This window comes from Purpureocillium lilacinum (genome assembly GCF_023168085.1).
Source record: "Purpureocillium lilacinum CBS 284.36 DNA, scaffold_5, whole genome shotgun sequence".
NCBI classification, from domain to species: domain Eukaryota; kingdom Fungi; phylum Ascomycota; class Sordariomycetes; order Hypocreales; family Ophiocordycipitaceae; genus Purpureocillium; species Purpureocillium lilacinum.
The window spans coordinates 2,639,814-2,654,267 of NW_027072115.1; the positions used below are offsets into that span (position 1 = coordinate 2,639,814).

Here is a 14,454-nt window from a genome sequence, read left to right on the forward strand (position 1 = left end):
CGACACAGTTTTTCTGAGGTCCATCGAAACCGGCAGAGAAGACAGAGACCCGGCCGCACCTCGCGCGCGAGATATGAAGTCGCCGTGAGCCATGGCCCCCAAGGTCGTCACCGGCGTGGTGCGCGGGTTCGAGGAGTCCCAGAACCAGCGCGATGCCCGCGTCGAGGCCCTCTGGGCCAAGCTCGACCCCGGCCAGTCGGGCGAGCTGGACCTGAAAGGCCTGAAGAAGGGTTTTCGCAGCATGGATCATCGTGAGCTGCCACTTCCCCACCAGGGCGGCCGACGCCGTTTGCTGATGCTGCCGACGCAGCGCTCAAGAATGCCGACGAGCTGCTGGCCAAGGTGATGAACGAAGTGGACACAAATCACGACGGAAGAATACAATATGAAGGTACTGCTGCCTTATGCTTAATATCTAGCCGAGCTGGCGGGCGAAGCTTATCGCTCCCTTCCATCTGATCCCCTTCATATGCTCGCATAGCCGCGCAACCATCACTGACGCGCGCTTCGATTTGTTGCAGAGTTTCGCACTTTTGTCGAAAAGGCGGAGAAGCAACTGTTTTTGCTGTTCCGAGCCATCGACAAGGATGGCAACGGAAAGCTCGACCAGGCCGAGCTGCAAACCGCATTCCGAGCCGCCGGCCTGACCGTGTCGAACCGGAGGATGGGCGAGTTCTTTGCCGACATGGACAAGAACAACGATGGATACGTCACCTTTGACGAGTGGCGGTACGTGCAGCCATCGACCCTGCGGTCTTTTCTTAGCGGAGGCGCTGCTTTCATTGTCTTTGCACGACGCTCGGCCAGGTTCTGGTCGCTAGACGTCTCGCGTGCGCATGGTCATGTGCCACCGAGTGTCGCGAGACACTACATCACCATGCACCCCAACAAGTCATCGGCCTCTGGCAGTTGCACCACATGCCGCCATTTATGACATCGTCCATATTATCGAGATCAAAGGCTGACGATTCTTCAGAAACTTCCTCCTCTTCATGCCGGCGCGCGAATATGACTCCCAATTACGTGCCGTGCTCTCGTACTACGAGTCCGTCGTCAACGTCACGCCAGAGGGCGATTCCACTGTGAGCGAGGAAACGTTGGAAGGCCTAGGTACGGGCAGTTCCTCATATTACTCTCTTGTCTACTCCCTCTTCGGCTCCCTCCTGAGAGCCGGCTTTCCTCCACCTCAACCGACAAGTCCGCCGATATCACCACCTTCATTACCACCCACAAAACGTGAAGAAGCGGATGAGGCGGTAGACGTGCTGTCGAAGCAATCACAGGGAATGGACGCTGCGGAGGCGACTGTGGAGACCGTTGTCGACGCAGCGGCGCCGCGGCGCCAACAGTCGATCGCAGACGACAGCGCAAGGCAACGCGGCGATGGCGATGGCACCCCGCAGGATAGCCTGGGAGAGTCACAGACCGGCACAAAAGCCGCGCGAAAAAAGAAGTTCGTGCTGACAGACTATGCGCCTGATCCAGGTTACTTCCTTGCGGGTGCCATCGCCGGGGGAGTCTCGCGGACAGCCACCGCGCCGCTAGATCGTCTGAAGGTATACCTGCTCGTCAACACCAAGAGCAGCTCGGAGACGGCTGCCGCGGCGCTTAGGCAGGGCCGCCCGATAGCGGCGTTGCAGAATTCGCTGCGACCCATCAAGGATGCCGTGCGAGACTTGTTTCAGTCCGGCGGACTCCGCAGCTTCTTTGCGGGTGAGCCACCTCTTTCTCCCTGTCCGTTGCCAAGGCGTCCTCAGTACTGACTGCGTACTAGGCAACGGCCTGAATGTTGTCAAGATCATGCCCGAGACGGCTATCAAGTTTGGGTCCTACGAGGCAGCTAAGCGTGCTTTGGCAAACCTTGAGGGCCACGGCGACCCCAGGCGGATCAACTCGTACTCGAAGTTCACCGCAGGCGGTGTCGCCGGCATGATCGCACAGTGAGTAGCTCCTGGCATCCCCGCGAGAAAAGAGTGTGTGCTGACAGTGGCAGATTCTGTGTCTACCCACTGGACACACTCAAGTTTCGCCTTCAGTGCGAGACGGTCAAGGGCGGCCTGACGGGAAGCGCCCTCGTCCGCCAGACGGCCATCAAAATGTACGCCGACGGCGGAGTCCGAGCTTGCTATCGAGGTGTCACCATGGGCTTGGTGGGCATGTTCCCGTACAGCGCCATCGACATGGGCATGTTTGAGCTGCTCAAGAAGTCGTATCGAACCTACTACGCCAAGAAAACCGGCTGTCATGAAGACGACGCGAACCCCGGCAACATTGCGACGGGAATGATTGGCGCGACATCGGGCGCCATTGGCGCTACCGTGGTGTACCCGCTCAACGTGGTCCGGACTCGACTGCAGACACAGGGGACGGTGATGCACCGGGCGACGTACACGGGCATCTGGGACGTGACGACGAAAACCATCCAACGAGAGGGCTGGCGCGGCCTCTACAAGGGCCTGACGCCGAATCTGCTCAAGGTAGCTCCGGCACTGAGCATAACGTGGGTGGTGTACGAGAACTCGAAGCGGATTCTGGGGCTGCACTGATGGGCCCGTTTGAGCGTGCATATAAGCGACGAGAGGACCGGGGAGGAGTATATACATGAAAACCCGCCCGGAGCAGTGGGGAACTGGGCGGCTGCCCGGAAGCGCCACAGCCCTACGGGGCGACGTCAGCTACGTGCTGAATATCTGGTTCCTTTGTTTGGATGGCCATGGCTTTGGCTTATGACGAAAGCATTTCAAGGGTCGACCAAGACCCGTCAACGACATGGTGGAGGGGGCAGATGTTTGCGGTGGACGGATAGATGTGCGGACGACGGGTCGGCAAGATCTGTCAATGTGATATCCCTCAATGTATAGAGCCATATCAGGAGCCCCGAGCGGCCCAAGCAAACGTCGAGCAGATCAAGAGAAGCAAGCTCGAAGTTGACTCGTCGTTGTCTCTCGTGTCTGTCAAGACTGTGTCGAAGCCGGTTGCGGTATCCGACGATCGATGCCAAGAGCTTTCGATCTGACACGACGAGGATCCCCCGTCCAAGCAGCCACATCAGATTAAGCTGGCGCGTCTCGAGGGAAAAAAAACCCTGGCGGCGTGGTCGCCGCATTACGACTGACACGGCGATCAGGCCCTGCAAGGAGGTTGGCGGCCCATCCGTCAGCCCTGGGAGCGGCCGCGGTTCGAGTCACACCGCACGTCACTAGCGTCGGGGGTTGCGTGCGCTGCTTACGAGGCTTGGTGCGGTCCGGGTACCAGGACCGATGGGGGGACGGGGGCGCTGGAATGGGAAGCTGGGGGAGGATTGCAGCGCCGGCGAAGCGGGGGGGGGGGGGGGGGGGGAGAAGGGGACGGAGAGGGCGCGGGGCGGGATGGATGGGCGGTTAGGGGGACTTTTGGGCTGCCTATGGCAAGCCACTGATTGAGGGTACTGGGAGGTGCAGTGTGTGCATGTCGTTCGTTGTGCGGGGCGGACCGTGCGATGCGTGCCAACACAGAAGATGGAAGAGCTCGATGCTTCGGCGATGGAAGACTGCAGAGGGGTGCGGATGAACAGTACGATGAGCAATGGAAAGACGATTTTCTCCAACCATCGCAGCCCGCAGAAGACTGGCAGCGTACTGATAACATCCATCAAAGTGGGCAGAAGAGTCGACAGAGAGTCCGGGGTCCAGGCCGGAGGGGTGGAGACGCCGGCCTGGGGATGAAGATATCGGGCGGGCAGCACCGTCCACGGTTAGCGGGAGCCTCCACTCCACTGTATGCAAGACAGTTTAGCGCACCGCGCCGACGATGAGGTGCTGGGAAGTGTTGCTGTGAGATGGGGCAGGTCCGGCAGGAACGATCCAGGTCTCTCGCCCTCCTTCCTTCGGCGAATTCTGCAGTTGGAGAAGAACTCTGCGTTTTTCATCCTTTCTTGCTCTCGCGGTTCCTCTGACCTGAATTGAAGGATTTCGTCTCGCGCTTGAAAGCAATTGAGCGGCAAGGAGAGTGTGAAGCGAGTCGTGTCCGTGCAGGCCATCACCCGTCTTGCGCTCTCCTCGAGGGTGTCTATCACGCACCTCTTCGGCACGGCTGCTCAACCGAGCAGGTGAATGCAGGACGACAAAACAGACGCGCAATTGCTCATACATATCTCTGCCGTCCCTCGTCGTCTCTTTGGCTACGAGCTCAGGTCAAGACCCCCCTGAGCCCACTTGGTTCGCGTCTGTTGCTGCAACGCCCACGCATCCTCGCAGCCATCGTCGTCAGCTTCATTCCACCCCAGCCCACCACCACCCTCTCGTTCCCTCTCCCAACTGCACACTCACGCACGCCGTCGCCGTCTGGGGTTTTCTGGCCCCTTCTTCCCCCTTTTTATTACCGGTGCTACGCGAGGCGGTACGTGCGACTCACCAGTGCCCGAGAGCCGGACGCCCCCTCGTCCGTGAGCCGCCGCCATCATGCCGGCCCCCTACTCGGACAACATGTACTCGGACATGGGCCAGGACGCCTCCGACGACGAGCGCGATGCCCTGTCGCCCACCGACGGCTACTTCCACGCGTCTGCGTCGTCTGACGCGGCGTCATCGTCTGCCTTTGGCCAGCAGCCCGACCAGCACCGGCGCACCTCGTCCAACGTGCCCTCGGTGCCAAACGTCCTCGTCGAGGATCCCACCCTGCGCGACCAAGGCGCAAAGGCGAGGGAGGCCGAGCAGGAGCGCCAGATAAATAACGCCGCCGGCCAGCAAACCACGTCGTCGTCACCATATCCACCGCAGCTGTCGTCGACGTCGTCACCACACACATCTCACCATCCTACCCCTTCCGCGTCGGCTGCGTCGCCTCACCAGGGACCGACCTCACCTGCGGCCAACCCCTCACCCTCCTTTGTCTCATCGCATCATCACCGACGCAGCGTCGAGGAAGACGAACCCGTCCAATTTCCCGGGGACCGTACCCGCCTCCCCTACTTACACACTCCCTCTCATACATCAACACACGCGACCGCCCCGTCACAGCCGCATCATCACAGCCAGCTGGACGCGCCACCTGCCTACTCTCCTTCCCCTTCCTCTCCTCCCTCAAGCCAGCCTCAGGGCTACCAGACGTTCGCATCCCTCTCTGAAAACGCGCGTACCGGAAACGACAACAGCAACATGGGTGTCCCGGAGGAGCATCAGGCCCTGCTGCCGCGCCATCCCGAGTCCATGGGCGGCTCGCCTAACGGCCCTTCGCATCCGAGATGGCAGAGGCTTAAAGACTCGATGAGCTCGCCCAACCTCAGGCCCAAGCTCAAGACCATTCTTGGCGTGCTAGTCATCTTCTCCATCATCTTTGCCATCTTTGGTGGCATCCACATCTCGTCCTCTTCCAGCCACAAGGTACGTCTTATGCCCACACCAATCGCTGTTCGCCTCATCCATGCTTCTGTGTTGTGTGACTTGTCGCCACCTTTGGCTACCTGACGCACCCCTCTCCGAGATGAATCAATCACTCTTACTCATGCCCGATGCCCTGTCTCATCACACATTGATACTCTGCCACTCCCATAGCGACAACGAGAAGCCTCTGCTAACCCGAGCCCATAGAACCCCAAGTTCATCGACAAGGATCCCGTCCGGGAGCCAGACATGGGAGGCGACAGCGACCTGGAGTGGAAGCCCGCCTACGGGTGCCGCAACACCCCGCACGTCTTTGACAAGCGCACCGCCACAATCAGCTTCGGAGGCGAGCGCAAGCTCAGCGTCAAACAGACCATCGACAAGAGTGATCGTCCCCGCAACGGCCGACAGCCCCGGGTCTACGGACAGCTTATCGTGCGTCCTGCTGGCGACGACAAGTCCGAGGGTACCATCGACCTCGAAGTCATTTCTAATGATGCGGAGCTGGGAGTAGAGGTTCACGCCGACCTCGACGGTGATGACCAGCTTTTCAACATGATCACTCCGCGGGCCCTCGATTGGTGGTCAAACTCGGGCGACGGGCCGTGCATTCAGATGCGTGCGACCATCTGGATCCCCCGCAAATCCTTCCTTCGGACCTTTGCTGTCGACACCGTTCATCTCGATGTTAGCATCCTCGACGGACTGGTCCTCGGCGTATCCGATACCACGACTATCAAGACTATTGTTGGAGGCTTGCGAACCTCGCTCCCCAAGGACGTCAACGACGACGTGGTGCCCTACACTCTTGAGTCCCGCAAGACCATCATCGAGACCGTCAGCGGCAACGTCAAGGGCTGGTTCCCGCTCTATGACCTTCTCAAGATATCGTCTGCCTCTGGAGATATCACGACACAAGTCGGCCCGAAGCCGGCCAACAAGGACTCTCCTGAGTCCGCAGTCCTCCAAATCGGGTCCATTTCTGGCGAGGTGAGCATCAAGGAACCCCTCGCTGCGGCCATCGCAGATGGCAAGGCAAGCAAGAAGCTGCCGGCGCGAGACTACGTGATCAAGGTGGAGACGGCATCCGGAGACATCTCCGTCGAGGCGGCCACCAGCAGCTCCGGTACCTTTACTTCGACTTCTGGCAATTTCGATCTGAAGCTGCTCCCCGTCTTGGAGAAGGATCTGCGAAAGTCGGAGGGCAAACCCCAGCTCTCCACGGACACCAAGAGCGGCAACGCTCGCGTGACGATTCTGGAACCGCTGTGGACGAGCACTTCGGGCGCGAGAATGTATCCGCCTGGACGTGCTGCGCCGGGCAGCGATGTGTTCCTGCCTCCGGTGGATGTCCCGCTGCCGCCGTATGTCGATGACGGCAACGATGCACCGAAGAACCCCGAGAAACCTCAGAAGGGGCCCGACGATGCCCTCATCATCATCCACCCGCACAGCGCAGGCGAGATTAAGGCCCGCAAGGCAGATGATGGCAAGACACGCCCGGCCCTGAGCGTACTCGAGGCGAAACACTCGTCCATCAGCGGCGACGCCAAGCTCTTCTACCCGGCGAGCTGGACTGGACACTTTAACCTCCAGACCATTTCGGGGAACACTGCGGTCCACGGCGAGGGCATTGAGATTATCCGCCGCAGCCGGGGCATCATGAAGGTCATTGAGGGCCGCAAGGGCGACGGCGAGTCCGATATCAAGGTGGAGAGCATGTCGGGCAACATGGGGCTGCACGTTGGCAACGGCAACTGAGTGTGCTGGGGAGATGCTGAAACTGAAGCGCCTCACAGCAGGCGGCGTAGGGCTTGACGAGTTTATGTCTACAGACTGTTTTACGGCGTCTGAATAGCAATAGCGATATGGCTGGAATTTCTGGGATCAAGGAACACGAACAGTAAGGGTCGATGTCATGTTTTGGGACGTCGCTAGCATTGAATTGTATCACACGTCGATGCCATACTCTCTCCTATGCATTCGATGTCAGACGTAGTATTAGACACGGGCCACACTTTTATTCGAACAAGGCATGTCTATATTGTATGCGTATTTACGTATGCGACGATGCTCTTCCTATCTGAGGCACCCATGCATCGCCCCCCAACGCGCCTATGACCTCGCAACGTCCAACTCGGCCGTGTACCAGTTCGTTATCGCCTTTGTGTCTCCTGTGATGGCGACTGTGTCGTAACGACTCCTGGCCTCCTTGGCGAGGGCGCCGTTGTTGACGAGGCGGCCAACCCACTTGCCGTGCTTGCGGGCGGCGGCGACAATCTTGTCGATGGCGGCGACGAACTCGGGCTCGTCGCCGCGGGCGGGCACGTAGCCGAGCAGGGCCTGGGCGAGGTCGTTGGGGCCGATGAAGACGAGGTCCACGCCGGGAACGGCACATATCTCCTCGACGTTTTCGACGCCCGCGCGCGTCTCAATCTGTATCATGGTCACGATGGTCTCGTTGGCCGACTTCATATACTCGGGGATAGTAAGCGCATGCGCAATGGCGGGAAAGGCGGAGCCCTGCCCGCGGAGCCCCTGCGGCGGAAACTTGCAGCTGCGGACGATCTGGGCGGCCTCATCGGCGGTGCTGACCTGGGGCACCATGACGGCGTGGGCTCCCGTGTCGAGGGCGCGCTTGAGGACGTCGTGGGCGGGGCCGCGGACGCGGATGACGGGGGAGACGCCGAGGGCGGAGACGGCGGCGACGGCGTTGTGCATGGCGTCGTCGGAGATGTGGCCGTGCTCGCAGTCGAGGATGAGGGCGTCGAGGCCCGTGAGGGCGAGGACCTGGGCGTGTCGCACGGAGGGGAGGGCGACGAAGGTCATGAGCGGGTAGGAGGCGGATTTGAGGGCGTTGAGGAGGCGCAGGCGGGGGTTGGAGATGGTGGTTGTGTGGGCGGTGGGTTGGGCCATGGTTGCTGATGCTGCTGGATGATGATGATGCTGATTCTGAAGATGCTGGTCTGTGATGTCTTGATCTGTGATATTGCTCTGTGGTGGTGGTGGTAGTGGTGGTGGTGCTGCTGGTGGATGGTGCCGACGGTGATGCTGGCCGACGAGGCGTGTGTGTTGGGCGTCACGATGGTGATTGTGGTGGTTGGTGTTGTTGGCGAACAGAAGACGGCAAGACGACATCTATTATTGTATCGTGCGCGGAAGACTTCCACGGTCTAACACCGCATCTGACAAATGCATGATTGACCAGATCCTGCATCCCAGACGAGGCCACGTTTTTTTTCTCTCGTCCTGCCGCGAACAACGACGACAAGGTTGGCTGCATGTCGTCGCGCGACCAGGGACAGACAGGGAGGAGCTCCTCCCAAATGCCAATCCCAATGGGCAGTGCACTCACTTACACGATGGGCGTGGCACTGGGCTGCTGCTGGCTTGTCGCCCCACAGCCCACAGCCAGCCGCGGACAATGGAGCTCCTCCTCCTCCTCCCTCCTCCTCCAACACACCCCTCCCTCCGTCCCTCCTCCCCGTTCGTCCCCACCGAGATAGAGCTCCATATTACCCCAGATTGGCGTTCCACCGGCCGGTGTGGGTTCCCCTTACTCGTTATCCGCTGGTGGTGGTGGTTGTGGCTGCACTGCAGACGGGCAACGGCCTTGGGACCCCACTGCTGATGGCCTCGAGGGGCGTGATGGAGGCGCCGCGCCGATGTTCGCAGCCTCGCAGAAGGAGGTGAGGGCGATATAACATCACGGCTGTTCCCAGGGCCGCACGTCGCTCGGGATGAGCAGTCTGGTCAGAGATCTCCAGGTCAAGCGGTTGAAGGGCCGGTGATAGCCTCTTGTGAAAGCATCACAGGAAAGCGTCTGCCCGCCTTGTCTGCGTCGGCATCGGTGCAGGCTCTCCTCGTCTGGGGCTCACCGAACGGAATTGCTCAACAACAACAACGGCAGGACATGCCAACGGCAAGAGATTGATCGGACCCCGTCATTCACATACTCGCGCCGTCCACCCGGCGGTCAACTTCTCCCACCATGGACGAGCTCACCAAGAGAAACTCGTCGCATGTCGAGGGCGAGAGCGGCATCACGTACCAGCGCATGCCCGACTCCCTCGCCGGCCTCACGCCGGACGAGCTCAAGGCCGCCAACCATAAGCTCGTGCGCAAGATCGACCGCATCATCCTGCCCATCATCGGCATCCTCTACATCCTCAACTACATCGACCGGCAGAACCTGGCGGCGGCGAAGCTGCACGGCATCACCGAGGACCTGCACATGACGACGGAGCAGTTCGCCACGTCCATCTCCATCCTCTTCGTCGGCTACCTGCCCTTCCAGATTCCCAGCAACCTCATCATCACCAAGATCGCCCGCCCGGGCCTGTACATCTGCGTCGCCGTCGTCATCTGGGGCAGCATCTCGGCGGCCACGGCGGCCGTCCGCACCTACGGCCAGCTGCTCGCCGTGCGCGCCATCCTCGGCGTGTCGGAGGCCGTCTTCTTCCCCGGCGCCATCTACTACCTGTCGGCGTGGTACACCAAGACGGAGCTGGGCAAGCGCATCGCCAGCCTGTACATTGCGCAGCAGGTCGGCAACGCCTTTGGCGGGCTGTTCGCCGCCGCCATCTTCCAGCTCGACGGCACGCACGGCATCGCGGGATGGCAGTGGCTCTTCATCATCGAGGGGTCCGCCACCGTCGGCATCGGCGTCGTCTGCGCCTTCTTCATGCCCGAGTTCCCCTACAACAGCCGCATCCTCTCGCCCCTGGAGCGCGACCTGGCCGTCTGGCGCGTCGAGGCCGACGCCGGCGCCGCCGAGGGCACCGAGACGGAGGGCGCGCTGCGCGGCTTCGCCAAGGCCCTGACAGACCCCAAGCTGCTGCTGCTCATGTTCTGCAACCTGCTGTCGCAGGCGCAGGGCTCCATCGCAAACTACTTCCCCACGCTCGTCGCGTCGCTCAACTTTGGCAGCACCATCAGCCTGCTGCTGACGGCGCCGCCGTACATCCTCGCCGCGGGCGTCTACTACGCGCTCATGTGGTGGTCGGACCGGCGCAACACGGCGTACCCGCTCATCGTGGGCTGCATCGCCGTCGCCGTCGCCATGTACGTGATCCCCATGGCGACGCTCAGCGTCGGCGCGCGCTACTTCTCCATGATGGTGCTGCCCTTTGCATCGGTCGGCCCCCAGCTGCTGCTCTATAAGACCATCAACCTGCACCTCGCGCGGCCCGTGTCCAAGCGCGCCGCCGCGTCCGCCCTGGTCAACGCCATCGGCGGCACGTCCAACATCTGGGCCTCGTACCTGTACTATGCGCCACCGCACTTTTACGCCGCGTTTGGCACGCTCATGGGCTGCGCGCTGCTGTTTGCCGCCACTATAACCTTTTACCGCTGGCTTGTCTTGCGGGAGAATAGGCGGCTGGACTCGGGTGACCCGGAGGAGATTGCCAAGGTGGTTAGGGGAGGTGTGACGGATGAGATGGTGCAGCTGAACTGGCGCTACGAGATGTACTGATGGACCTTTGAGAGTGCTCACTCTAGTTTCGTTGCAAGCACGAATGTTAATGGCGCTTGATATTCCGTACGGCCTGGTGAGAGATTATACAGCGACGGCTCGTAATGAGCCTGTGATTTGAACACTTCTACCTCGGTTTCATGTTCTCAGAGATCGACATTCTGTCGACACGAATGAGTGAAGGTAGTTCTTTGACTGGCAAACCACGGCTTCATGCTGGCGTCATCCACATAAATGTCTAGCCACTGTGCCCTCCGTCCCCGAACTACCGTCGTGATGGTTAATTCGTTACGAGAATCAACCATTGATGACTACGACACTGTCAACTGTTGCTGGAGCTGGACTAAAAAAAAGAAGTAATTCAGCCACTAACAGTTACCATGATGTCTATTTCCACGAAAAACACATGCACAGTGCAATCGCCAGACATTTCGACCATCAAGCGGCCCGCCAGATAACTATCAAGAGCCGTTGCCGATCTCGGGGGTGGGACCCGATACGTTAGTCCCCCAGCCCCATGATAGCGGAACGACCAAGCAGTTGCCGAACGGCCAGTTGGAGAACCGGATTGGCAATTGAGGCGCCCCCTGTTGACTGCGGGGAAGGCCCAGTTCAATATCCAGCCATGCCGGGGCCGGTGTAAGCAGCCAACCTTACAGACAGGAACTGCAGTACACTCTGGGAGTTACCTCGTCCCAGACCTCCACCTCCGCATTGAACCAAGCTCGGGAGACAAAACGCAATCGCTCGACTCGGCGCGGCAACAGACGCCAAAAGGGCGTTACCATGTCCATCTCCTCCGCCGCCGTCGCCGTCGAGGCGAGGCCGCCCCGCCAGCCCTTCCAGTGTCTCGTCTGCCAGAGCCGCTTCACCAGACACGAGAACCTGAAGCGGCACGCCGCGCTGCATTCTCGCTCGCGGGATGCGACGGCGCTGCCGTGCGAGCTGTGCTCGGCGACGTTTTCGCGGTCGGATCTCCTGCATCGACACATGAAGCGGAAGCATCATCACCTGGAACATGAAGACAAGCGGCGGAGGGTGCGGCGTTGCGACTCGACGGGCGGCGCTGGCGTGAGTCCTCGAGGCGGCAAAGGCCGCTCTCCGTCGCTTGGGGATACTCGGCAGAGCTGGAACCTGAGCAATTTTGGTTTGGATAGTACCGATGGGGAGTCGGCGGCGAACATCATGGTGAGGGATATGGACTTGTGGTCCGGCGAGTCTCAGTCCCTCCCGTTCGGCTTCGATGGCGGCACAGACACCCCAAATCATTCCAGAAGCTCAAAGACCAACTCGCACTTGGATCAGACGCCGACGAGCGATCGGACGGGATCCAGGCCCCTCGCCCATGCCCTGGCTGACCTCGGACCCCCAGACGCGCAGTTTCTTGAGCCCGACGCCCAGCTCCTGTCAATGATGACATCGTCATCCGCCTCCTTCAACACCAACATGCAGAGTCTAGGCTTCAACTCTCAGTCATCCATCGAGCTACCCCCAATACAGGACGACTGGTCCCCAACCGAACCGCAGATTGCGCGGGGCTGCCATCTCTTCTTCACCCACATCTCACCCTTCATGCCCTTCCTACACCAACCGACCTTTGATGCCTCGCAGGTTGCCAGCCACTTGCTGCTCAGCATGCTCTGCCTGGCGTACCAGTACGACGAAGATCCAGACTGCGACGAGAAAGAAGGCTCGGGGGCGTGTCTCTCAGAGCGTTGCTACCTTCGAGCACGCACACAGGTTGCCTTGAACGAGGAGTCGGCGCCGCCAGATAGCGTGTCCCTGGTGCAGGCATATCTGCTGCTCCAGGTCTACGCCATGATGTATCTCTGCGGCGACGACTCGTCGTACGCGCTCCGTGCGCACTCCAAGATGATTGCCCTGGCCCGCGACGGAGGGCTCATGCACCCGACGCCAGCGGCCGCGTCCTCTGCGACCAGAGACCTGGACTCGCTGTGGCGGAGCTTTGCGAGAGCCGAGTCGCACAAGCGGACGCTCTTTGCGGCGCACCAGGTCGACACGCTGTGGTACCAGTTCTTGTCGATACCGCGGCAGCTCTCGCACCTGGAGATCAAGCACGAGCTGCCCTGCCCTGAGGAGTACTGGGCGGCGGCGTCGGCGACGGAGTGGGCGCACCAGCAGCTCGTCGCCGAGAAGCCCGGCTGCGCGTCGCTGCGCTACCCAGATGCGATCCGACGCTTCATATCCCCCAACGCAGACCTCGACACCATCCCTGCCTTTGACGCATACGGCGCCGTCAACATCACGCACTTTCTCGTGTCGAGCGCGCAGGAGATTTCAGGCTGGTGCACCATGACGGGCATGCTCAGCATAGAGCGACTCGAGCCGCTGCGGGCGTCGCTCCTCGCGCTGAGCCCGTTTATCCGGCGCCCGAAGCCGCCGCCGCCGCCCACGACGGACGACATGGACGCCAAGGGGGAGGAGTGGCAGTCCACGAGCGCCCGGTTCTGCGAGGGGGCGTGGGAGGCCGCCATGATCGACGTGCAGATGTGGTCGCCGTCGCACACGGGGGGCATCGTGGGCAAGAGCATGGACGCGGTGCTGCACCAGCTGACGTACCTGGCGCCGTCGTGCGAGTTCCTGTGCGGGTCGGACACGGCGGAGGCGATACAGCCGCACGTCGACTGGTTCCTGGCGTACCTCGACGCGGAGCCCGTGCCGCGGGCCGAGGCGCCGTGGATGACTGTCTACGCGTACAAGGCGTTTATGATTGCGTGGCAGCTCGTCTCGGGGGGCGTGCCGGGCGCGATGCGCGTCGTGGGGGTGCAGGATGGGGACCTGGAGGGCGCGTTGGCGTGGGCGAGGGAGGTGTTTGGGAGGAGGCGGCGGTGGCAGATTGGGAGGATCATCATGGACTGCTTGGACACGCTGGCGGTATGAGCTACGACCTGTGCGGCCAAGGTGAATCGTAATATGTCTGCCACATGCACGGCGAAGAGATGGACGAAAGGAGCAATCACTGAGCTCTGTTGTACGAAGAAATGCGTATATCAACGAGGTACAAGACAGCCGTATATTTTGGTGCACCCCTTCTATGTCTATCGCCAAGCGCATACAATCACCCCGCCAAGTCTCCCCCTCAGGCCTGCGCAATACACTCAATCTCAATGACGGTGCCGTCACCCGGCGGGAGGGCCTGCAGGCACGACCGCGAGGGCATGGGCTTGGGCAGAAAGTCAATGTACACCTCGTTCATGGCGGCAAAGTCCTTCATGTCGGCGAGGTACACGTTGTACTTGACGACCTGGTCGAGCGAGGAGCCGGCGAGCTCGAGGACCTCCTTGAGGTTCTGCAGGACGGTCCGCTGAAGAAGGGCAATGCGTATCAATCAGTACCACGTGTATGGATGAAGGCAAGGACGGTAGCGCAGGGGAGAAGTAGGTGAGGACGCACCGTCGCTTGCTTGATCTCTCCCGTGGCTGTTTGGCCGGCGCAAAAGACGAGGCCGGGGACTTTGGTAGCCGGGCCTGTGCAGAAGAAACACCTGGTCAGCGGAATCATACAGCGGCAGGATTTGAGACAAGTGCCACAATACTTACAGTTGTGTGGCTTGGGAGGGAATTTCTCGCTGGAGATGAGTTGGCGGGACATGATGCT

The 14,454-nt window shown here is 60.8% G+C and overlaps 6 protein-coding genes across 6 annotated transcripts; 4 read left to right on the forward strand and 2 right to left on the reverse strand.

Annotated features, from left to right (window-relative positions):
- Nucleotides 1-91: 91 nt before the first annotated feature.
- On the forward strand, nt 92-2,546 carry PLICBS_007396 (uncharacterized protein; the record flags this gene model as incomplete). Its single annotated transcript, XM_018320825.2, has 6 exons — nt 92-251; nt 311-391; nt 522-729; nt 977-1,713; nt 1,775-1,940; nt 1,994-2,546. The coding sequence occupies 6 exons, from the start codon at nt 92-94 to the stop codon at nt 2,544-2,546; spliced, it is 1,905 nt and encodes a 634-aa protein (XP_018180722.2).
- Nucleotides 2,547-4,439: 1,893 nt separating this feature from the next.
- Nucleotides 4,440-7,121, forward strand: PLICBS_007397 (uncharacterized protein; the record flags this gene model as incomplete). Its single annotated transcript, XM_065601165.1, has 3 exons — nt 4,440-4,913; nt 4,998-5,360; nt 5,568-7,121. The coding sequence occupies 3 exons, from the start codon at nt 4,440-4,442 to the stop codon at nt 7,119-7,121; spliced, it is 2,391 nt and encodes a 796-aa protein (XP_065457237.1).
- Nucleotides 7,122-7,475: 354 nt separating this feature from the next.
- On the reverse strand, nt 7,476-8,276 carry PLICBS_007398 (uncharacterized protein; the record flags this gene model as incomplete). Its single annotated transcript, XM_018320827.2, has 1 exon — nt 7,476-8,276. One exon carries the CDS (start codon nt 8,274-8,276, stop codon nt 7,476-7,478), a length of 801 nt encoding a protein of 266 aa, XP_018180724.2.
- Nucleotides 8,277-9,351: 1,075 nt separating this feature from the next.
- On the forward strand, nt 9,352-10,836 carry PLICBS_007399 (uncharacterized protein; the record flags this gene model as incomplete). Its single annotated transcript, XM_018320828.2, has 1 exon — nt 9,352-10,836. The coding sequence occupies one exon, from the start codon at nt 9,352-9,354 to the stop codon at nt 10,834-10,836; it is 1,485 nt and encodes a 494-aa protein (XP_018180725.2).
- A 786-nt stretch (nt 10,837-11,622) lies between these two features.
- Nucleotides 11,623-13,737, forward strand: PLICBS_007400 (uncharacterized protein; the record flags this gene model as incomplete). The annotated part of the gene is made up of 1 exon (XM_018320829.2): nt 11,623-13,737. One exon carries the CDS (start codon nt 11,623-11,625, stop codon nt 13,735-13,737), a length of 2,115 nt encoding a protein of 704 aa, XP_018180726.2.
- Nucleotides 13,738-13,936: 199 nt separating this feature from the next.
- On the reverse strand, nt 13,937-14,448 carry PLICBS_007401 (uncharacterized protein; the record flags this gene model as incomplete). Its single annotated transcript, XM_018320830.2, has 3 exons — nt 13,937-14,161; nt 14,251-14,324; nt 14,397-14,448. The coding sequence occupies 3 exons, from the start codon at nt 14,446-14,448 to the stop codon at nt 13,937-13,939; spliced, it is 351 nt and encodes a 116-aa protein (XP_018180727.2).
- Between the last annotated feature and the right edge of the window lie 6 nt (nt 14,449-14,454).